The sequence below is a fragment of the Haliaeetus leucocephalus genome, unplaced genomic scaffold (genome assembly GCF_000737465.1).
Source record: "Haliaeetus leucocephalus isolate CR32 unplaced genomic scaffold, Haliaeetus_leucocephalus-4.0 Scaffold240, whole genome shotgun sequence".
NCBI lineage: Eukaryota > Metazoa > Chordata > Aves > Accipitriformes > Accipitridae > Haliaeetus > Haliaeetus leucocephalus.
The window spans coordinates 6,818,947-6,843,252 of NW_010972676.1; the positions used below are offsets into that span (position 1 = coordinate 6,818,947).

Consider the following 24,306-nt stretch of genomic DNA (forward strand, 5'->3'; position numbering starts at 1 on the left):
ATGTTAGGCTGTAGTTTGCTCAGTTATGGGGCACTGTGTGCCACTTCTCACCACACTTGAAGATTAGCTGTCCGCAGCTCCAGTGCATAGAAATATTCAGAGAAATACAACAGAGCACTCCCAGCACAGCCTGCTTTGCCTTGTGATAGAAGTTTGATGCAACATGTTCCATAGCATTTGGAAATTTCTTAGCACTTCTGAGAAGCTGTGACCTCTCCATAAACCCTAACTTCAAAGCAGCAAAAATACCAACAGTTTAAAAGACCTAACAGCTTTAGTGGTTTTCTGTTTGCATTTTGCTTAAATGCTGAAGCACAGCTAAGCACTCAAACCAGCAATCTCACCTGTCTCAACCCTAATGTCTTTGTGTCCCACATTTGCTTTATATTCCAGAAGAAAGGTTGTTCACACTTCTGACAGGAATCACTTTCTAGCCATTGAGGAGCCTACAAAAGAGCAACAGATGCAAGCAATCAGAATTATTTTTCCTCATATGACAGTCAAGGACATTTGTTTTAAGAACCCAAAGTAAAGTTTTACTTGGAAAGATGTCCCTTCTCAGCTGCGGACATTACAACAATACATTGCCTATTGTATAGTACATAGGAAGTTTAGTACAAAAAACCCCAAACCTAAGGCTACAGTTATTTGTTACCTACACCCCTCCTATACTTTTTAAGCCCACAGCAGTATGTTATGTTAACACCTTCATAAGAAAATTAATTCAAACATCTAAGTTATTAAACTTGCTGCAGGCATTCAAAGACTAGTGCTCTGGTTGCCTAGATGATTTTTAAGGGCTAGTGTAATCCAAGTTGTAGAAGCTATGAGGCAGTTAGTCATCTCCTCTAAGAGCGGGGATCCAGAAGTAAATTCTGGAATTATCTTTTCTGCTTTCCTAGGATTTCAGTTTGAAATAATTAAGAACTCATCTGCATTTTCCATCCTGCCCACATCTTCATTAAGCATCCCTTCTCACACCCACATATCTTTCCTGCCATAAACGGACTAGGCCAAATGAAAATAGAGCTTTCACACATTTCAACACTCCCAGATACTTTAAGTGAGCATTCTTGTAAGGGATGGAAATAGAGGCACAATATTTTTAGTACATAGACTTGAATTAGAACATGTACATTCTATACAACTTTATACATCTGATGGGGGAATCTCCCTGAAACCCAACAGGAGGAAAGCTGGAACAACAAAGAAGCTTTTCTCCTCAATTCACTTCCATCCATTGTTGATAGTAATAAAACAATAGTATTGTCAGTTGCACCACCATCTCACCATGGATACCAGATATCCAGTTCCTACAACTTCAACCTTGATTGCATCTCCTTCCTTCCCCCGTGCTAGTGGAAAATATTGTTACTACGCCTTACAAGTCCAGCATGGGGCATGGGGGAGGACAGTAGAGGAAATGAGTCTCCTCTCCACCAAGTGAGATGCTCCATATTACTTCTTTCAGTTACTTACAATAGCAGTTTTCACTTAATAGCATTTTTGAGAAGACAATCCACTTTCTGTCTCTCTCTAACAGAAAAACAGGCTACCTTCCTATTCTTTCACCTTAATTTCAGGCATTAAACAGGAGGTAAAAAACTGCCAACACTACCAACACTATTACCAACGTACAGCTGGAACTGCCCAAGATCAATAGTACACCTGTGAGCGGAGTTACCATTCCTTCTAATCAAAAAAGTCCATCTTCTAGTCTTACGTGTATTAGTGCATATTTGAAGATAGCCTATAATATGACTTGCTCGCTAATGTCACAGAGGCAGTATGTTCATCATTCTTCAAACATTTAGTATCTTTGTTTTTGGATTGGACTTGATTATGTTTTTCCAGTGAGTTCTGAGACATCATGGCTGTTCTAAGTTAACCATATTATTTTAATTGTATTAAAACTGTCTATTATTTAGAAGATCCCTTAATTATTGTGTGCAGATCCAGAAAAGAAACAGCCACACCTTGTTTTCCTGATTGTATTGTAAGTCAATTCCTTGCAACTACAAAGTTTCATAGTATCACAGAAGTTTTGAAGAGAGATCATCATGCTGAAAATGTTAAAAGCATCACATACAGCATTCAGTATGTTTGAGGTGACAGCTCAACACATGTCAGAAAACAGTTCTTAATCATGACACTTGCATTTAAGGAAAAGCAATGGGGCAAGGAGGCTGAGCCTTAAATACCACTTTATGAGGGCAACCAAACTAATGCCTATAACTATGGTTTAACCAAAGACAGCAGTAATATACATCGTTTCAGCTCCTATGATGGATATGAACTGATGCAGAAAGAATGTGCATGGCAGGCCCCGTTGCTGTGTACTGAGGTCTTTAAAAAAAAAAAAAAGTTGTCTGGGGACTGAATCTCTACATTCTGAACTGCATCTCAAAAACCAGCATCTCACTTCTTTACCTGCTTTGACATGAGTTGAGAACTTATTTCAAGACTGTTGAAGCACAGTCCATTGGTTTCTTTCTGCAGAAGCGTGCCTGCTTTAGACTGTTCCAGCAGCAAGGGCTGTAGCCATTCCAGTGAACATATGGTCTCACTGATATAAGACTAAGCAGTCCCAAGCCTGTCCTGCACTTCTCCTGTCCTGGGAATCCATCTACTACAATGCAGTATAGACAGCCACTAGAACAGAGCATGTTTTAATAATATCATTCAGCCTTAAAGTTTCAGACAATGTGAGGAAAACAGCCTGCAGAACCGACTAAGCAAAGCCACATCAGCCTCTGAAAAAGGAAAAACAAAATAATTGAAAGAATATATCTTTGACCTAGGACATGATCTTACCTCTTCTCGGCTGATATCCATATTCCAAACAGCAATTCCCCCATCAGCTGAACAAGATACCAGCTGCCGTGTCAGCTGGATGTAACAGATAGCCTGCACCTTGTCACTGCAAACAAAGTAGACGCTATTTACCCATAGGTATTTATACAAAGCTTAGTTTCCTAGCAAACCCCAATTTATCCTTGTAAAGCTACCTAGGAAGCCAAAACTGATTTCCAAACACTTTGCTAAGTCTACTAAGTAGAGCTATGAAGATGAGCGAACAGATGCTGTCACCTAAGCACTACCCTAGCATCAGGATGTTGCCTAGAACAGTGTTCTTTCAGACTTGACCAGAATACCAGAGGTACAGTTCTGTGTTAATGTTTGCTGGCAGTAAGCATTGACAATAAACTGAGTGTCAACTGGCTCAGAGTGTGCGTGCAAATGCTATTCTGTGTTGGCAAGGAAAGCCAGCTATCAAAACAGAGACGACTGGAAAAATAAAGAGAAATATTTGTTTCAAGATATAGCTAGGAAGCAGATGGAGCTTCCACTTTTGCTAACAAATCACAGTAAGTCAGTCTGTAGCTGCAGAACAAAGCATGCATTCACCAATAAGACAGTTTAATCCTAAATAAAAGAGTCATGGCAAAATAAGTCTACCCTAAGAAACTAAACAAAGGATCTCAACAGTATTAGACCGCTTTGCAACATCTACGTTGAATTAAAAAACCATTCTGCTTCTCAGAAGAACTTACTTTCCCATTCAGTATGAAGTTTGATGCTAATTGTGATGTTTGAAGAGAAACTAACAGTGTTATAAGTCTTCACCAGGACACATGATGCAGCAGTAACAGCAGTATAAAGTCCTCCAGTCACTGACTTCAGTTACTTTTTTGTATCCAGTACTCTATTATTAGTTCTTTAGCCATAAAACTAAATCCTCAAGATTTAACAAGAGTTCTAGGGCTAAGGCTACCAGTCTTGATCAAAGGTGGATGGAGGCATCTATGGAATTAGACAAGAGGAGAATGCACTATACAAATACATCTTTAAACATAAACAAGATCTCTGCTACCACTGCATTTCTAAGTAGAATATATCAGTAGTGAACTGCCTGTCAGACTGAATTAAGGCCCTAGATTAAAAAATGGCAGCTAGTGTTGTGTCTCTGTAAAAATAGCTGATTAAATACAGACAACTAACTACCTAATCCACAGAACAGTGGAGATGTGACATGCTTTTCTGAAGTCTAGAGACCCACCCCTGTAATTTAGCCGATCAGTTTATCGCCTCACTGATGCAAAGAGACAGAGAACAGGAACATATTGAAGCTTATTCTAGATGGGTACACGAACATGCTTATACATTAAGTTTCTAGCCCAGCCCTCATGGGCAACTCAGCAAAGTATTTACAATACAGAAGCATGCAACTTTTACATAAAGTCCAAGCAAGATGATTCAAGATTTTTACCCACCTCTTTCTATAACCTACTTTTATGTTATTTTCTCATTACCCATGGTTTAGAAGTATCAAACATGAGCAAAAAAAAGAAAAAAATTTATCTGTAATGCTTTCCTAGTACTGATTATCCTTCTTCCCCCTCAAAGTCTTCAGAGTTCTGCAAAAAGTTATTTTCTCCATTATTCACAAAGATTCAAGTATCTTGCCATGCTATTTAGTCTTTCTGGGACTCTGTGTTCATTACAGAACAGGTGGGAAAAATACAACACCATTACATACTGATGTCCCTGGAGCAGCAGCGTTCGCCCCTTCCTTCCACCAATATCCCACATGATAATGCTGTGATCAGAGGCACCTGAGAAGAGCAGCCGTTGAACAGGATCCCACCACAGGGAAGTAATACTTCCTAGGAAAGAACATTCTGCAGTTAGATCTAAGGGAGTCACTCCCCACCACAATGATGTGTGTCTGGGCTATTAAAGTGAAACCTGAGGTACTCCCTCACTACAATAACAGATACTGAAAGCCTTAAGGCAAAAGACAGCATGCAACAGCAAGATAACAGTCCTGCTAGAGAGGCAAAGAGCATTTGACAACAGAACAAAAACATCCCCAAGAAGAAAGTTAGATGCAAAGAATAAGCCAGAAAGTTCAAGTTACTAGGTTTCTGCCCCTTGTATTTAGGCAGCTGTTAACAGTTGTCAGGCTGCTATGCGATCTTTGGAAGATGAAAAGTACTAAAACTTGCCAGAGACTAGCATCTACAATACAGTAATGTGCTTGGGCAGTGGCTGCAAGACAGTGTGCAGTGTTCACAGGTAAACCAACTCCCTTACGTAACCATTTACAAGCTTAAAATAGTTGGAATACAAAATTAAGTGACAGTTTCACTGCTGTTAGCAAACCTGGCCACTACGTACTAAATTACAAAACTAGATTTCAGAGGCCCACCCTGGCTATGCACCTCATTAGTCAGGCATAGAAAGAAACAAAGTCATCTGACAGTAGCAGTCTTATGCTAAACCCATATGCATAGTAATGTAGATAGGAGACTAAATAAGTAATTTTGTCACTCGTGCTGCCTACAGTTTTGAAGTTGCAAAACATTTTATTCCCTTACAGACATCCTTCCCTTTAAAGCATGCTTCCATCGTTCAGTTGTCATCAAAAGCTTTGTTAGTCTGAAAGCAAGATGAATGGTAATTGTATTGAGTTTGTGTGGCAAGGTTTTGGTGGGGGGCAGGGCTATAGGGGTAGCTTCTGTGAGAAGCTGCTGGAAGCTTCTGTTGTGTCCTGTGGAGCCAATGCCAGCCGGCTCCAAGACGGACCCACTGCTGGCCAAGGCCAAGCCCATCAGCGATAGTGGTAGTGCCTCTAGGACAACATATTTAAGAAGGAAAAAAAGTTGCAGGGCACACAGAAACTGCAGCTGGAGAGAGGAGTGAGAACATGTGAGAGAAACAACCCTGCAGACACCAAGGTCATGAAGAAGGAGGGGGAGGAGATGCTCCAGGCACCAGAGCAGAGATTCTCCTGCAGCCCGTGGGGAAGACCATGGCGAGGCAGGCTGTCCCCCTGCAGCCCAGGGAGGTCCACGGTGGAGCAGATATCCACCTGCAGCCCGGGGAGGACCCCACGCCGGAGCAGGGGGATGCCCGAAGGAGGCTGTGACCCTGTGGGAAGCCCACGCTGGAACAGGCTCCTGGCAGGACCTGCGGATCTGTGGAGAGAGGAGCCCACGCTGGAGCAGGTTTTCTGGCAGGACTTGTGACCCCGTGGGGGACCCACGCTGGAGCAGTGTGCTCCTGAAGGACTGCAGCCCGTGGAAGGGACCCATGCTGGAGCAGTTTGTGAAGAACTGCAGCCTGTGGGAAGGACCCACGTTGGAGAAGTTCGTGAAGGACTGTCTCCTGTGGGTGGGACCCCACGCTGGAGCAGGGGAAGAGTGTGATGAGTCCTGCCCCTGAGAAGGAAGGAGCGGCAGAGACAACGTGCGATGAACTGATCGTAACCCCCATTTCCCTGTCCCCCTGCACCACTGGGGGTGGCGTAGGTAGAGAATCTGGGAGCAAAGCTGTGCCCAGGAAGAAGGGAGGGGTGGGGGGGGAAGGTGTTTTGAGATTTGGGTTTATTTCTCATTATCCTACTCTGATTTGATTGGCAATAAATTAATTTAATTTTCCCTAAGTCGAGTCTGTTTTGCCCGTGACAGTAATTGGTTGAGTGATCTCTCCCTGTCTTTATCCCGACCCAAGAGCCCTTTGTTATATTTTTCTCTCCTCTGTCCAGCTGAGGAGGGCAGCGATAGAACGGCTTTGGTGGGCACCTGGCCTCCAGCCAGGGTCAACCCACCACAGTAACTACAGCCCAAATCAGTCCTTTCAAGCTCTCTGGAGCAAGAGATTTTTCTTGCCTCCTTTAGGGCCACACTGTTTTCAGACTGACCCATTTGGGAATAGTCTCTGAGAGAACAGTGATCATCCACACCATAAAAGGCAGTTTGAGTATTATCTCAGTGTTGCACAGAGTAGGCTATTAAAATATGGAGAATTCTGGAAGCTGACTGTTGAAGGACAGTTGAAGATAGTTCTAAAACCATTTAAACTGCAAAGCAAATCCTGCTTGCTTATGAAGTCACAGTTAGGCAAGAGCTAGAAAGGAAACAAGATGAAGTCCAACCTTTCAAGTCTGGCAAACACAGCTGCACTCAGAGAAGAACTAGATGCCATTTAAGTTTAGAGTTACCAGGCCTTGAGAATATTACGTAAATACTTTGGAGGCAAAAAGGTTACACATTATCTGTTTTGCTTTTAAAAGAAGAAAAAAAAAGAAAAAAATGAAGGCCCTACTATTACCATAATTGAAAAAAAAAAACCAAAACCCGCCCTGGTTCTGCCCCTCATTAATCAACTTCTATATTAGATCAATTCTTGTTTTGAGGATCACAATTGCCTTAGGGAACTTATGTATAAATCAAGGTTGTCTGCTATGTGGACAGCACTGCTGGAGTTGGTGCTTGGAAGCCCACCGCAGCTCAACAGATAGAATATGCACTATACGTAGTACCATACTGCTTTCAGACTAACAATAGTACCTATCAAGGGGTTGCATTTTAATACAGACTAGTGCAAAAGCATGCAGAGGTAAAGGAGTCTTTAGGGCCAGAATTATTTTGCTCTTAACTGAAACAATCTGAAATTCTGCTTGAAAGCAAAAGAGGCATTTATAATTTGAAAATCTCAACTTGCCTCCCTTATTCAAAGCCAGCTTTACCATCTTCCAGTAATCTGTAAATCAGGAGTCTACCCAGCTTTAACAAAGTCTGCTCTATACTTAGAGCTATTAAACAAGGCAGGCTTTTCCAGTGGGTCAGAGACTTATGACCCAGTAATTCACCCCTACCCAAATGCAAACTAGTCAGCCGATTTGAAAGTTGCCAGTACTACATGGGAAGAGGCATTAAGTCTTGTTTATTTCTCTCAGCTTATTATTAAATTACATATTCTTCTGTGATTTGCATTCTTGCCTTACTCATTACAGCAGACAGGGGCTCCACATTATGTTACAGACTATTTGGTTCTTCATCTGATATAAGGACTTCAGCTATACTACACAGGAAGAGACATTTGTCTTTGACTACACAGTTTTGATTCTAAAAGGCTCTGTAGATTTCTTGCACAAGGCTTAGTTTCAGCTAAACAAAGGAAACTGAACTAGAGTCTCATAAAGATTGATCAGAACATCAAAGTCTGCACTGGGAAGACTTAAGTGGCTTTTCAGAATCTAGATTGAGGTTTGCTAAAGCTGCTTTACATATTATTATAGTCCTACAAGGTCTTGAGAAAAAAAAAAGTAACACATTCTCGTCCTTTCTTTTCAATATTAAAGGAGACTAAAGTTTTTAAAGGTGGCCATCTAGTGGATAACGTGTTTAATTGAATGCATATGTTTACCTTTATTTTTCATCTATAATAAAAATACCTGTCAGTATTTATAAGGCTAAGATTTCCCCTCAGCAAGAATATGTCTCTTCTTTAAGAGAGAGTCATATGTACAGCTCTGAACAGCTTTTGATAACTACTGCCCTGCACTAGTTGTTTATCCAGTATCTGTCTTTAAGAGAGAGATACCCAACTGAACGTCTCATCCCAATTTACAAAGAGGTACTATAATCTGGGTCCAGTAGAATTAATTGTACTCTTTGCTGGGTGAAAAACTGGCTGGATGGACGAGCCCAAAGGGTTGTGGTTGGCGGGGGGTCACAAGTGGTGTTCCCCAAGGCTCAGTATTGGGCCCTGTTCTGCTTAATATCTTTATCAATGGTTTGGATGAGGGGATTGAGTGCACCCTCAGCAAGTTCACAGATGACACCAAGTTGGGAGGCAGGGTTGATCTGCTCAACGGTAGGGAGGCTCTACAGAGGGATCTGGACAGGCTGGATTGATGGGCCAAGGCCAATTGCATGAGGTTCAACAAGGCCAAGTGCCAGGTCCTGCACTTGGGTCACAACAATGCCATGCAGCGCTACAGGCTTGGGGAAGAGTGGCTGGAAAGCTGCCTGGCAGAAAAAGACCTGGGAGTGCTGGTTGACAGCCAGCTGAATATGAGCCAGCAGTGTGCCCAGGTGGCCAAGAAGGCCAACGGCATCCTGGCCTGCATCAGAAATAGTGTAGCCAGCAGGAGCGGGGAGGTGATTGTCCCCCTGTACTCGGCACTGGTGAGGCTGCACCTTGGGTACTGTGTTCAGTTTTGGGCCCCTCACTACAAGAAAGACATGGAGGTGCTGGAGCATGTCCAGAGAAGGGCAACCAAGTTGGTGAGGGGCCTGGAGCACAAGTCTTATGAGGAGCGGCTGAGGGAATTGGGGCTGTTTAGTCTGGAGAAGAGGAGGCTGAGGGGAGACCTTATTGCTCTCTACAACTACCTGAAAGGGGGTTGTAGTGAGGTGGGTGCTGGTCTCTTCTGTCAGCTAGCTGGAGATAGGACGAGAGGAAATGGCCTCAAGTTGCAGTAGAGGAAGTTTAGGTTGGATATTAGGAAAAATTTCTTTACTGAAAGGGTTGCAACGCATTGGAACAGGCTGCCCAGGGAAGTGGTTGAGTCACCATCCCTGGAGGTATTTGAAAAGCGTGTAGACAAGGCACTTCAGAACATGGTTTAGTGGGCATGGTTGATGGTTGGACTCAATGATCTTGAAGGTCTTTTCCAACCTAAATGATTTTACGATTCTATAAGACGAAGAGTTACTTTACCTTCATGCCCTTTGAGCGTTGTAATAACTGAGCAAGTATTCTGCTCAAGCTTCAGGAGAGTGATCTGTCCAGAATAATCACCAACAAATGCATGGCGAGTTTCATAATCATATCTGAACACCAGTCAAGGAGAAGCCTCATTTGCTCTTAAGAGTAGTTTATGGCACTGAAACAGATAGCACAGCTGTCAGCTACAGAGTCTAAACAAATTGGAAAAAAACATTTTAATATTCCAGATAAATATTTATGTACTTACATCTAAAGGGGTTGGAGACTGTAATAGTTAAACCTTTTTCATTCCTCTCTTCTCCTCACCCTTCCCTACATGTGCAAGTAGGACAGTATGGAAAATAAGCGAGAAACCTTTTAGAAAGCCACTGGAGAAGCCATGAGATAATCCATCCCCTAGTTTAAGGCAAGACAAGTAGATTTAGACCGTTTCTAGCAGATATTTACAGAACACACTCATGACCTTCTACAAGACATACCAGAACTCCTCAGGCTACTTGTTGCAGTGCAGAGCTACCATCAGGACTACCTCACCGGACATTGGGTGGCATTCAGTCTTACTTAGTATCTGCTCCTATAAACTCGCAGTTTTCTAGCATATTATACTAGTTGATGCCCCCAGGAGAGGAAAACTAAGATACAAGGATGTTGACCCTCCACAGCTAATTTCCCTTAGAGTGGAAGTGTACTCCCAGTGTTCTAGCTACTGAGAAGGTGAGACCATGTAATTTCTTGTTCTGTTTACTGCACTTTCAAGTTTACTGATGCAGGTCCTTGAGCACAGTATCAAAGACTGAACAGTATTTCAGAAAGGGTTCTGCCATTTAACACTGACATAAAAGTCACAGCACATCCTAACATCTTATCTATTAACACGGTGGCATGTTTGGCAAAAGCATTATACATCATAACAATTTTCTGACATTCAGTTTTTGTCACTACGTAACTACTGTCTCCAGAAACTAAAGCATAGGAAGCTGGATGGGATCAGATCATTTGCCACCCTTAGAAGGCTTTTGCTGTTCAGGATATAAGGAAGAGCTACAAAAACCCCATACAGCTGACACCACATAACCCAAGAGTTATGTATCAACTCACCTGTCCTCCTGGAGCCACACAAAAACACAAGCACCAGCCAGCAAAGTAGCCTATTCTATGCAACAGAAAAGACTAACTTTAAAAAGTCAGCGTACCAAAAAGCCCACCACCGTAAGTGAAAAAAAGCAGGGGTTTTGCCATCTGATGACATTCTGAAATCTCTTAAGCCTTCAGAATCTTGAGATGAACAATTCGCTTTCAAAAAATCCACTTAGTCTCTGAATATGTGATCCTTTCTTCATCTTGGAAGTTCAGGCTAGCATTATCCCCACTAATCCAGTAAAGAATAGGCACTCTGCTGTGTTTTTCAGAAGCTTACACACAGGATCATTAACAACCAACTCCTAAGGAACCTCCTGATAGGGAGACCAAGCACCTAGTACGCACACCAGAAAGCTAGCTCCTCCAAACATAAGTCCAAAGGCAGGATCGATTACAATGCATTTTCAAATGCCATGGTCTTCAGTGGAAATTTATTTTCATCTTGATAGAAAAGGTCATATTCTTTTCTCCATTTTCATAATAAAGTACTCTATTATTTGCAGCAGCATTAGCTATAGAACACATTGAATTCAAATAGTGAGGCTCAGAAGCACCAGACTGTTCTGTGAGCTAGTCTCCTAAAACACACACCAGTATTCACCCAGTTCTGTGCAGCATTTAGCTGAGGCGAGCTGTACATGAATGTTTTGTGGGACACAAAGCCCCTGAACTCTAAAACAAGGACAGAAGAAAAGAGCAAGAGTACAACAATACAAACCTGTTAGCTCTTCAGTCAGTAAGGCAGGGTCTGCACAGATGGGAGACCTCAGAAGGCTAGACACGCTGCTGGCAACCAGTTAGCTTTCCTCCTAGTTTCTCAGCACTACACAGGTATATAGCAATTCTAGAGAGGTCTTTATTTTTTCAAGAGACGTAGTTGACCTCTTTCAGCTTTTGAATCGTGCCACTTCTACAACATTACTGCCATTAATCCTCATACACCAACCAGTACCTCCAGTTACTGTCCAGCCACATCTAAACTGCCACTATTAACAAGTGCTAAAAAATAGTTCTAGAATTTAAAGTAAAGTATTTAACTCATGCTCAAAAGTTTTGATAGCTGAACTACATTTTAGGCTACTGTGTTTGTAAGTCTTTTACATGGATAAAGAATGCCCTAAAGTACTTACAGCTGAATAGACAACCAGAGTCCTTAAGCTAAAAATGCTGCAGTTAAAAGTAATTTGCAAGGAAAGCAAACTGCACACAGAGAAATTACTACTCGTAATGAATAAAGTTTCAATGTACCTCATAGCTTAAACTAGAAAAGATTAACGTGAGCAAAGACAGAAGAATTAAAGCAGTAAAAAGTGTTTTCATGATGTTTTATGCTCTAGGACTCAAACGCACACTGGCATCTGTTGAACAAAGTGACTCAGCTAGAAGTATACAGGCCAGGCTGTAGATACAGTTAGTAGTCACTTCCACAAGATGCTACAGACAAACACCTCAAAACTAGGAACTAGTACACACTGCAATTTCTGTAACTCAAGGTCAGAACATGCCCTTCTACTATCTAACAACAGCTAACAAATAAAGGTATTAAACACCTAATCAGAATAAGGGTTTGCAGACTTGCAAGAGATTTCACTCTAGCTTTTTTACAAGAAAAGGAGGGAGCAAATTGAGCTAAAGGAACAAAGTACTCTTCCAGTTTCAGGGTAGCAATCATTTTTCAAAGGATACTGTAGACATGAAGCCCAAGAGGTGAAGTAATGTCTCCCCAGCATACTCCCACTCCTGGTGCACATCCAGCTGATACACTTGTCATGACCAGTGCTGATAACCCACTCTGATGTCAGGCAGAAAGTAATAGCAGACACTCGATTCTGATGAGCTGTGGGAAGAAGAAGATTCTGGCTACTTTTTCCTAAAAATCAATGTGACATGTTCTTACGTTCTAACTCAGAGAGACATAGGTTGAAGATATGTAAACAATGCCCCAAGGAGACATTTTTACCATCATATTATACTTGCCTCTAGGCTGAATTAAAAGGTTAGCATTGTTCTGGTTGGTATTTGCCTTCTGAATAGCTTAACTGAACCAAACATGCAGTCAGCTAATTTAAGCCTTTCTCCCACAGAGAGAAGCTGAGTTCAGCCCAGATACCCAAGATGCTCTAGTTAAGGAGCAGCCAAACCCTCAGCTTCCTCTAGTTAGGCCAGAATTTCTGGGGAGTAATGTAACACATCTAAAAACCTAAACTGCTTTCTTTAAGTGCCTCTTTTCCTTACCCCAGGGGAGCTATGCTCAGATTCATGCTTTTAAGCACCTGAAAGTATATCTAGCCCACAGCATTCAAACTGCTGCCTGTGACAGCAACCAAATGCCACCCAGCTTTGTTTAGAACGCTGCCACTAAGCAAGAAGTTACATGAGCATTAGAAAGAAGTGCCCCTTGCCCCCAAGATGGAAGGACTTCCCTTGCCTGAGTTGTTAAGTCATCTTCCTTAGGATAAAGGGGAGTTTTGTTGCTTTAAGAAAAAGGTCTTTTCCTCCTAAGCAAGAATGTTGCTTCTATCAGTGTCAGGGAGTCATTAAGACTGACCGCACTTTGTTTCCCTAGGTAATCTGCAGTCTTTAAGAGTCTCCTTCAGGCCTTTCACATTAATATTCCAATTTTTAACCAGCAATTGAGTTCTGTATTTCTTTTAAGGATGTGTAGACAAATGCTGGAATTAGCATCTCCATAAATATTAGGACAATCCCTATTCCCCATGTACTGGAAAAATAAGATCTTTTTCATCCCTATTGCTCTCTTAAGATGACAGAGAAGGCAAGGACTCTTATCTTCAGCTAGAAGTAACCAAGCCCAGTGATTACAGAAAGTAAAGATGGAAATTGCAAATGCCAAAATGCACGTTTAGAAAGCTCTTACCCTAACATTCATGCAGTGTAACTACTCCACTTGAAGAGCAAAATCTGAACTCACTAGTTCTGGCTCATTACACTAATGATGTACTGAACTTAATGATGACTGTAACTCAGACTGACCTGACTGAAGATTACTCAGTAACAGAGCATTTATCTTATGGCAGTTATCCCCAACTAAGTGACAGCTAGAAGGTCTGTCAGGTTTAAAGCATATATGGACTTGATTAATCTGTGATGATGTCCAGTTTCCCACACATTTTAGGTGCCTCCTCTTCACACAAACGTTAGTCTAGACACTGGTTAACAGTTTACCTGGATAAGTCTTCACAAAGTTCATCTTATTAAAGTCCTCAGAAATATGAAACTCCTAAAAGCAAAGTGGAACTGTTAGAAAAGATACCATAGTGACATAAGCAATATTGATACCGCAAAAAGAGCAGTAACCTCACAGGCCAGAATTTGCATAGCAGCAATAGATCTCACTAAAAACTAGCAGTTTCTCAGGCTGGACCATAGCACACTGACACACCAACTGTAAATTAAGGTTATTAGCAAACTACATTTTCAACAGGGAGCATCCTTTCAGAACAGAGTTTGCTGAAAGGAAATTATAGGAAGAGATAAGATCTCATTTGTCCCTAGCAGGAACAAAACCCCCTGTATCTTGGTAGTATTTAGAATTTAAGTATCTGAGACTTCATAATAGACAGATTTAAGTGACAGTATTCTCTATTTGATCCATTAGGCTTACTGAAATTTTAGAAGTCTCAGTTTACAGTTTCAAGTAGTTATCACAAGAATCACTATTCAATTAGTTCTGTGTAGGCTATTCACAGTAGTTATCAGTAGAATCACTATTTATGACACTCATGCAGTACCCTGGCTCCTTAAAGGACAGTTATTATTTTGACCTTATTTTCATAGAGAAAGGAAGCCATTAAAGCATCTGAGAATCACAAGATTCCCCTCCTTTGCCAAGAAAAGAGGGGAAGACTACAGACCCACTTTCTGTTCTGCCATATGTATCTGCTCTCCAAGAAAGGGAGAGCAATTACAGCAAGAATACAAAAAGACAGAAGGAAGACTTCCCAGAAAGAAACCAACCCTGCCTCTTGTAATTTTAGAGCTAGTGTTGAAATTTCCACATCATAAAAAGATCTGCAGCAAGAAAATCCAGAGACATGTGCATGGTGAGATACAGGCAGATCCATACTTCTGGCCAGATGCAAGCTAGGGGCAGTTCACAACCCCTGTTAGCACACTGCCATGGCACTCTGCCCAGCTTAATGTACTCCTCAAAATAATTCCTTGATAAAGTGTAATTGTTTGGGTCCACTGCTATGCTAATGGCGCAATGACTTCTTGAGGCTAGCTGGCTCACATCTAGCCAGAAGAACCCTTGTTTACTTGCAGTCCGCCCATGTACAACTCAGGTGAACTGCCAAGAAGTTCAGCCATTTAGTGGTAGCTGCATTCCAAACAGAAGGGAAAGAAAACAAACTATCAGCTGCCAGCAACACCTGGTGCTCACAGACAATCTAAGCAATTCTAATCCACGTTCTGAAGAAAAGTCACAGCAACTTACCATGATAGCTCCATTATCCTGGCCTACAAATATTCGTCTGCTGTCATGATGATAAGCCATGGCTGAACATGGTGCTGTCAAAAAAAGCAAGCACATTACAGTTATTGAAAAGGAAGTATTAGGATACACATGACATTAAAACCAATTCTTTCACTCAGGACAAAAGCTGTTTAAGATTAAGTAGCTTGATAGAAATTGGTCTGCATAGATAATGTCTCTTGGTAAGACAGTTAAATTCCCATATGTGAAGCTGAGGAAAGGTACACTACTACAGGAACTCAGATGTACTGCTAGGAACCACATGCAAACATGATTTCCCACCACAAGGTGCAACTCAGTAAGAGGAATTTTACACAGGCTGAAAGCCAAGCTAGCAGCAACAGCATGTGCTGCTGGTTACACTTAAGTACTTGAGCTCACTAAAATTACCTCAAATGGAGTCCTGAGTTGTACACAAGAACAATATTCCGTTCATTACATTTGAGGACTGTATCATTAGAGAGAGTAAAGTGGGAGACAGAAATATGTAATTGCATGTCAACTTCATATGGAATCATGTCTCAACATCTGCAACTTTAAGGAGACTCATGTTTTTGAGATTACATACAATCTCTTTTAGCAGAAAACCTCTGAAGACCTATTTCCCTTTTTGAAATTAAGAGTTAAAATAGATGTGAAAAGCAATAACAATGAAGTTACAATAAAGTGTCCTAATGACATTTTTGCAAAAAAGATTCACTGAAGAATGTCCTCATTAAACTTGCAAATTACAAGGATAAGAAGGATTCAGTGTTCTAAACTAATACTTTCTTCTCCAAGACCCTCAGAAAATGTGGCCTTGAAGGTGTTTTTAGAAATCTAAAGCCAGACAGGACAGTCTGGAATTGTATGACATTTTATTCTGCCATTGTATTCCCTCTTCTTATATGTGGTATGTGTCTAGGTAGCAACTCTACATTAAAAAAGTTACAGTAAAGTACCCAGGCTGAGTCATGTTTCAAAATCAAAAAAGCACACCGACACTCAAGATCTACTCAACACTGAAGCTGCTACTCAGTATTGCTTTCTTAATAATCTAAATGCTGGGGGGGTGGGGGGGGGGGGGGGGGGGAAAGGAAAAAAGATGCACACCTTGGAAAGCAGAAAATATTCTTATGTCTGAACTTTCAGCTAGTGGTTTGAAAAGCTCACTTATTCGGCAGATGAGTTATTTGCCAGAATTTGAGACATCTACAGCTGCAGATCCACACAGTGATTTACCTGGTGAAGGATCTCGTTGTGACAGAATGCTGCCTTCGATCTCACCCACTACACAGCTAGTTTCAAATTAAAGTCTGAGCTAGAGTTGCTGCAAAGTTCCCAAATTCAAGATCATCAAGTGAATCCAGCACTTGAGGAAATGGGAAGGAGGTATTCCCACACACAGCACAGGTACAAAACCCAAGCTATGCTTGGCCATCATTTACCATCTCCACCATTGTACTTACATGACATGGTGTGATAGATGCTGGGCCAGTATTGTCCACTGTCTCTCTTCAGCCATACTCGTATTGTTCTGTGTCATGGGAAAAGCAGGGAGAAGACAGTTGTAAATCCATCATCCCTTGCATCTGAACCAGTTCAATACTTGATATATCAGCTCCAATCCTCTTAGCTTTTGTGCTACTCAAATATAATAGTTTGAGGAACGACATAATAGAAATAATAACACTCCAACAGTACTCTAACATAACAAGAATAATAGTACTAAGAATAGCCACCCTTGGATTCTGAAGTGTTTTCTTCAAAACTGTTTATACATTGAGTTTCAGTAAGCATGAAATAGAAATACTATTTCAGCTCACCTCAGAAAATGCTACATATTGCAATCCTTTAATTCCTTCTCCTTGGCTCTGGCTGATTTAAGTCAAATTCAAGTTGCATGTTCTTCCCAGCTTTGGCAGAGCAAACCACAGCTTGTTTTGTAGCAGAGTGTTTGATATGTTTAAAAAAAACCTATATTTGCAAATCATTCCATTATGGAAGTCTGAACTTTTGAATTCTTACAGCTTCTCTGTGCAACTCATCCTTCAGCAAGCCATATACTAAATATTAGTAACAGAAGCACCTCATCCTCCAGACCAGCACATTACTGACATGTCCATCCCCAAATATTGATGTATGGATCCATAGAGGACATCATATCTAGTTCAGTATTATTTCCTCTAACCCATGCATCTACTCCCTCATGTACGAATGAATGCAAAGGACAAGCAACATTAGTAGCACTGTTACTTTGCACTGCTCCTCTGGCCTAAATACGAACAGGATTGATTAGCCAGTTAAATGGGAACTGAAAGAAGTTGACAAGATGACTTGGACAGCACGCTAAGGCTCTTTATAAAATTGTTTTTAGTTTGTAACCTTTCAGAATCAGGCCGTGGAAGGAAAGGAAAAACAGGCTTGAGAACATTTAGCATTATACCACTCTCATGACTGTCAAATCCTGGGAGGAGGGATATAAGAGAATCAGCAAGGAAGTGGAAAGTTACTGCCAAAAACATTCCTACAATAGGCACATTTGAAGGGAATCTACATCAAGAAGTTAAGAGCACACATGTAGACAGTATTAAGGTTATTTTAGGACTACTTGAAATTTCCTCTCCAAACCATTGTTTGCCACCTTGTTATGGTTTAAAACTAACTTCCTCATTCCTAAATGGAAACCTAAATGATCTGTAAATATGCGTACCTGGAAACACTGTCAAGAGACTTCATCGAGATGAGTTGTTCTATTTACTTTTAGCTAAAAAAAGGCCTGGTATTTAGAATTTTTTAGAAAAAAAATAGGGAATAGACTTGCTAAACATCATATAGGATTGCCAGTAAGAGTTTAACAAAAAGAGCACAGGAAGGGACTGATATTTTGCATCAGGGCTAGAACTTTTGAGGTTGAAGATATAAGGGTAGCATTCTAATTTTGTAATCCATTTAAGGGCTTTTCTTTAAAAGACCACTCAAAAATAAAGCAGACAATGCCCACCCTCAATGTACTACTTTCCTTTTCTAAAACTTGAAATCAATACAGCTGAGTACACACTGCCTCAAAACAATAATTTTCAGCTTTTGAATCAAGTCACTTTTCCACCTGGTCAGTGGCACATTACTCCAGTCCATCATAATCAAACTGTTCTGAACATCTCAGATGGTAGCTTCTACCATTACTAATTTAACTCTTTCACTTCTAGCCAAAATCATGCAATTGTTTTTGATATAAAAAGACTAGGAGTTATCACAGTGATTGAGATCATGCATTGCTGATTTTCCCCAAATTAGACTTTGTTTCCTCTCAGTATTCTGGTCAATTATACTAAACTAGGAATTAATATAAAGGAAGCAAGGATTTGTTTTTTCTAAGCAAATTATTGCCTGGAAGTATAATTTGTACAGGGATCATCAACAGTACAGTCCCTCACTGAAGTTGAGAGCCTAAGCAAATAGCTGCAAGAGTTAGCAAAATTAACTTCTGAAAGCTTCTTATTTTGGTTTAAGTAAGATTAGACCTTCACTAGCCTCGTGCTTGCAAAGATAAGCTGTCAGACAGCTTTATATCTAATTATACAAAGCTCTGACTGAGCAAAATTTGAAGAGGTTGTTTCACCATAGTCAGCAAACGACCTGTGCCAAAATCCCACTTCTCCTTGATTCTTTTACAGACCTGTTATTGTGGTGCATCTCCTTTTGTTAAGACAAATTATTTGTGAAATACCAGTTCTAGCTTAAAGGACTAGAGAAGCCCTCCACTTCCACAAGTCTCCTTCTACCATGAAACTGTTTTATTATGAGAACAACCATATCAACCCTAGAGTCTTTAGCAGTCTTTTCAAAACTTCATCTTTATTTAATGAAGAGGCCTGTGCTCAGTACCTGAGAAGAGCTGGCTATCACTCACCTTTCCTTAAGGATTCCCTACTAAGGGCCTAGAAAGACACAGGTTGGTTTGACAGCAGTCGCAGTAAGGATATGAAAATGTTGAAACTCATTAAGGAGCACTCGGAGATAGATACCTACTTTTTAAATTATAGTAGACTCAGATATCTGAGAGTCGGAGGAGGAGGTAAAACAAGATTAAAATAGACCTCTAGGCTTCCTCAACATTGAGTATTGAACCAGGAGTTGCTTTCAGCTGGAAAGCATGCACATTTATAGAAGAGTAATTCAAAAGGTATTTTTTTGGTTGGGGGGGGTATGTAATATAAAGAAACACACACAAAAGCCATCTTTAAGCAATATTGAGTGTGGTCTTAACAATTTCTAAGGATTTTTGTTGTTCTCAATTGCTCTTTCTTTTACAGAGTGAGTAAGCACCTAATGGTGCTGGAGAAAAAGGTTGGGGTTTGAAAGCAAAGAAAATCCTTCAGTGTTCCAACGGTATTTGTGCTCATGCCACATATGCTGCCCTCTAAAAGCCAAATGCATGTATGTTAGGGAGAAAGAAGTGATGAAAGATTGGCAGGCAAATCCAAACTTGTTACAATACAAGCACTGCAGCAAGTACCACACAGCTACACTAGCCCTGTTCCAAGAACTGCATCTTCCTAACCCCTTCAAACCACTAACAATTGCTTTCCTATCTGAAATCAATCACTAACAATTGTCTTCCTAGCAAGAACAGAAGACTGCATTTTTCTGGTAGTCAAAATAAACTGGAAGTATTACACTGCTACTGACCATGTTCCCAAAACAGCATTAGGAATCTGTTTTAATCACAGTGCAATGCAAGCTCAAGGACACAGCTTGTAGTTGATGCTTTTTATTGAACTTCTTCTCACTAAAACTTTATTTTTGACCAATATTTAAGTTCCATAACTGAAAAAAACCTTAATACTGCAACTTAAGCAGCAGTTGCAATGCAATAGCAGCTGCTGATGGTCACAGAACACCAGCATTCAGATGTGCTAGTGGCTCTAGAGATCCTGTTAACCTGTGGTAAATAGACTACCTTAATCTTGCATTTAGGGTCATGTACACTAGCTTATCATCCCTCAGCATCCCCACCTACAGCTGGGAAACACTCATCTTGCCTTAGTTATTTGTTTGCTGAGAACAAGGATAATAAGGCTAAGTCCAGAGATTTGACTGTATCACAGATCTGTGCAGCCCACACTGGCCTACCTCAGCTCTGAGAAAACACAAGCCAGCCTCAAACAGCCAGATCTAACCCACAGCTGGTACCCGAGCTGACTGCCCAAGCTGAGGGACACACTGCAACAAATCCAAACGCTGTCGCAGAGCCAGGGTCATGCAAGATGCCCATAGGGACACAGAGTTAATCATCCCTTCTAGGTAAGCTCTGAGAAAGCTTCACAGATGGCAAAGTATCCTGCCAAATAATCAGATCGGGAAAAGTAACTATTTAACTCCTGCAGGTATTCCTGCTTCCTTTTTTGGCTTCAAAACTTTAAAAAAAGAGCTACATTTTTATTGGTATTCACAGATCTACTATGGCATCTTTTGTACCCTCAAAAAGAAAATAGAACTATTACTTCTCATCCTAGGAAATATAATTTAAAATAGAAAGAACTACAACTCCTCTAACAAGAGGATAATCTACAACATTCAAAGAGAATGTTTGCACACCAATGTTTTCCTCACTACATAAACTTGCAAACGCATTCCTCTGAGTGGTTATTATGAAATACTTGACAGCTTTAGCTGTATTAAGATCTAATCAAAAATACTTTGGCCTACTCTTTTGGCGTACACAGCAGCTTTTACTTCTTGAACTCCGTACTTTGTTTGCTGCTAGCAGCATAATCAGTTATGCAGTATTAACACCTACACCCCATCTTTAGTAAACAAACAGGAGAGCAGTAAGTTTGACAACAAGTTAAACTGTAGGTGAAGGATATGTCAGTGAGTAGGCTTTCATGTATTGTAGGAGGTATCCCAGATTAGAGGTAATACAGTGCAACAGTTTCTGAAAGTTTAAAGATCTAAGTAAACTCCCTTAGTAAGGCAGGCAACACGAATTTAGCCTTGAGTCCAAAGCTTAGAAATTTACACACACCAGAAGTGGGTAACAGCCTCTGCTCTCCTTGCACAGTCTGTATCTGACATCAAAACTTGTCCAGATAAAGATGCAGCTGCATCCTTGGCTCTTACCAACACAGTCTAAGCATTCAGACTGCTAACCTTCAGCATTAGACCTCTAAGTTTAAAAGCTGGCATTGTCTGCTACAGGCAAACCTCTGCAAGCCTGTACCATACAATTCTGTTCACGTTTAACTCAGATATGAACTCTTAAAAATTGCTGTTTCCTCTTCTCTCCTTCAGGAAGCGTATCAAAACAAACTCAACGTGTTTGTACACGTTAAGATTCAGCCCACACTGGCACCCAAAAAGCCAACTGCATCCTGCACAGTACTAAGATACCAGAACAACCGCACATAAGAGTGGAATAAAAAGGACACTGTCCAGTCCCATCCAAAACATGTTATCCAACATGTACCACAGAAAGTTATTTCCACAGGAAGGGAAAAGACCAACCAAGTCCATCTTCCAATCAAAGCCAGAAAACATACCTAACACATCCAAATGTCACTGCTTGCTGCAAGCTAGGTACAATTACGGTTCAACAAGCAGCAGTATGTACTACTGCTTCAAAGGGTCGAGATTCAAACGCTGCTGCTTTTATATAGGCATTACAACAGTGAAGGAAGCTGTCTACCTCTTTACCAGGCAGGAAATTACATTTTAAACTCTAAGAAGCCCTACTAAGTTGCAAAATCAAGCTCTGAAGAGGCAGGTACTGTTCTGTGGAGTCACAAAACTCTGTTTCCCTCTGTTACATACCTTTCACTGCACACATTACACAGTATGATGTCCTGTGGTCTAAGAGCATGAAAATATTTAATACCTTGACATCTAATTGTACAGTCTGAAAAGCACATATGCCTTTTATTCTCTGATCCTGTTAATGCTGTGCTGAATCCTTCCAGCACCCAAAACTCCAGCATTCTGGAAACTTGGGAAAGACGACCAAGATATCTGCCACATGCTAGAAGTTGATGGTATAATCTCCAACACCAATATTAATGCACTTAAGAGCACTTCTGTGATGGCCTATTACAACAGGCACCCAATCTGATGGCTGAAAAAAATATTTTTAGGAATAGGAGCCTGACTCCAAGTGCTTCAGAAAAAAATATTTTCAAATAGCCTTTAAACAACATAAGGAAATCTTTGCTTTCAGTTACCCCAAACTTACAGTATTTGTACTTCAGGCTTTTAGAATTCAGCAATGGATTTTTACTCCAGTCCCAATAATTGACAGCTCATCTAAGAATTAAGTATTTTAATCTTCGGGGGGGGGGGGAGGGGGGGGGGGGGGGGGAATCCAATTAGCCACTTTAAGGAACTACTTAAGCCTTCCTCTTCCAAATTCAACTACTTCTACTGCCCGTTTTCTAAAGAGTTCAACTGGCACTTGAAAACAATTCTTAGCATGCCAATGAAAAATACATTCTTACCACCTCTCCATAGGAAGTGAAGATAGACTAGCACTTTCTGATTCTGAGAAATGCTGATAATCAACACCAATAGGTGTGGCTATAGCTTCACATTTTTTAATACCAGATTTATGTTGCCAGGTCCCTGAGAAGTAGGACAAATTTGACAGTGTTTCCACCTGATCTGCATAAGAGCACCATGACATGTCCTATACAAATTTTGTCACTTTAATACCAGCTAATGAAAAACTAACAATATGTGGTAAACTTCACTTAAACCAGGACAAGTTTACACCCTTTGCACTTGATCTGTTCCCCTCCACATCCAAATATTGAATGTCTTGGCTAACAGTAAGCTTATAAAGTTACCATGTGCTGTTGCTAGCTGGTCTGTTTGCTCTTTTTGACCTAAAAATAAATGGCAGAAAACCTAGTTTACTAGTTCAAGTAACACCATAGCTCTGCTGATTTTCAGCACTCACATCCTACTGTTTCTCGCAAGGTCAGGCTTTTCAAATAAGAATTTATGCAAAAATTAATGCAAATTCATTTTTAAAAGTTTTATATGATAACAGTAAAATTATGCCTCCACCAAGCTACATCTCAAAGAATGCACTTTCATACTTTAACGTGGTCCTTTCAAACACCACTGCAGTTTCTGGACAGGAGCTCTTAAGAAGCATCTCCTACCCCTCTTCACATTTAAAAGTCACTTTCCACATAGCACGGGGAAATTCCAGCTCTTACCACTACACTGCAGACCCCTCCCCCCTCCCCTAGCCAACAACCCTCTGTGCTACTTGCTTCCTCATTTCCACTTTTGTTTCATCTGAATAACCGCTTAACGATATTACCAGCTTTTGTGACAGATGTTTCACATACTACGTGAGCCAGTGTCGAAGATCAGGATTAGACTCTGAAGACGTTTTCCCTTCCAACCAGAAATCACTGTCCTCAGCAGCTCATCACCGCCTCTCCCCTCAGATGTGCCAACTCACTCCCTCAACTGTTTCAGCCAGAACGAAGCAGGTTTGAGACCTTCAGACGGAGCCATCAGAATGGTCTTGTTTTGACTGAAGCAGCTCAGGGAGCTCCAACCCTCTTGACAGACAGGGGAAGCAATAACGTACCTACGAGTGATTTAGCCAGCACAGCTGAAGGCAGAGGAAACGTATTCCCACATTTTTGGTTCTGCCAGTAACCGCTGCAGAACCCTTTTACTCCCACAAATGAGTTGTACTTTTCCATCTACTTCGCAGGTGCTGGAAAGCGCGCATGAAGTACAACAGCTTTTTCCTATCGGCAGGGGAACGCTGTCAGCTCTGCGCTCCCGAGCCCCGCTCCCACCCGCAGCCGTGTGGGCTCAGCCGCTGCCTCCCTCCAAGAGCTCCGGGAAGTCGCCTAATGCTATTTTCCTCCCTTGAACTGCAGCTTCGGTCACTTCCTTATGGCTCCAGGCAAAGAGTCACGGCTGCGTGCCCCCTGGCAAAGTTACAGCGTAAAACCTGATTTCCCCCCGCCCCAGTGCTATGCTTCCCCGGCTCCGCCACCTCCCGCTGGGACCGCGCCGCCGCTGAGCCCGGTTCCGGGGGGGACTCCAGCATCGGGGGTGGGGGGGCTCAGCCGCAGCCCCGCACAGAGCGGAGACCGCCGAGGGAGGGGAGCGGACCCGACCCGACCCGACCCTCCGCCGAG

At 41.4% G+C, this 24,306-nt stretch overlaps 1 protein-coding gene across 1 annotated transcript in view; it reads right to left on the bottom strand.

Moving 5' to 3' along the window:
- WDFY1 (WD repeat and FYVE domain containing 1) overlaps nt 1-23,534 on the bottom strand; it is a 54,699-nt gene extending 31,165 nt beyond the window's left edge. Inside the window, exons 1-9 of the mRNA XM_010568279.1 lie at nt 23,466-23,534; nt 16,609-16,676; nt 15,122-15,195; nt 13,849-13,903; nt 12,349-12,499; nt 9,514-9,626; nt 4,541-4,667; nt 2,815-2,920; nt 345-446 (exon numbers count right to left, since the gene is read on the bottom strand). Coding sequence (XP_010566581.1) covers nt 345-446; nt 2,815-2,920; nt 4,541-4,667; nt 9,514-9,626; nt 12,349-12,499; nt 13,849-13,903; nt 15,122-15,195; nt 16,609-16,615 — 735 coding nt within the window. The 5' untranslated portion in view covers nt 16,616-16,676; nt 23,466-23,534. The remainder of the gene's footprint in view (nt 1-344; nt 447-2,814; nt 2,921-4,540; nt 4,668-9,513; nt 9,627-12,348; nt 12,500-13,848; nt 13,904-15,121; nt 15,196-16,608; nt 16,677-23,465) is intronic.
- Nucleotides 23,535-24,306: the final 772 nt, after the last annotated feature.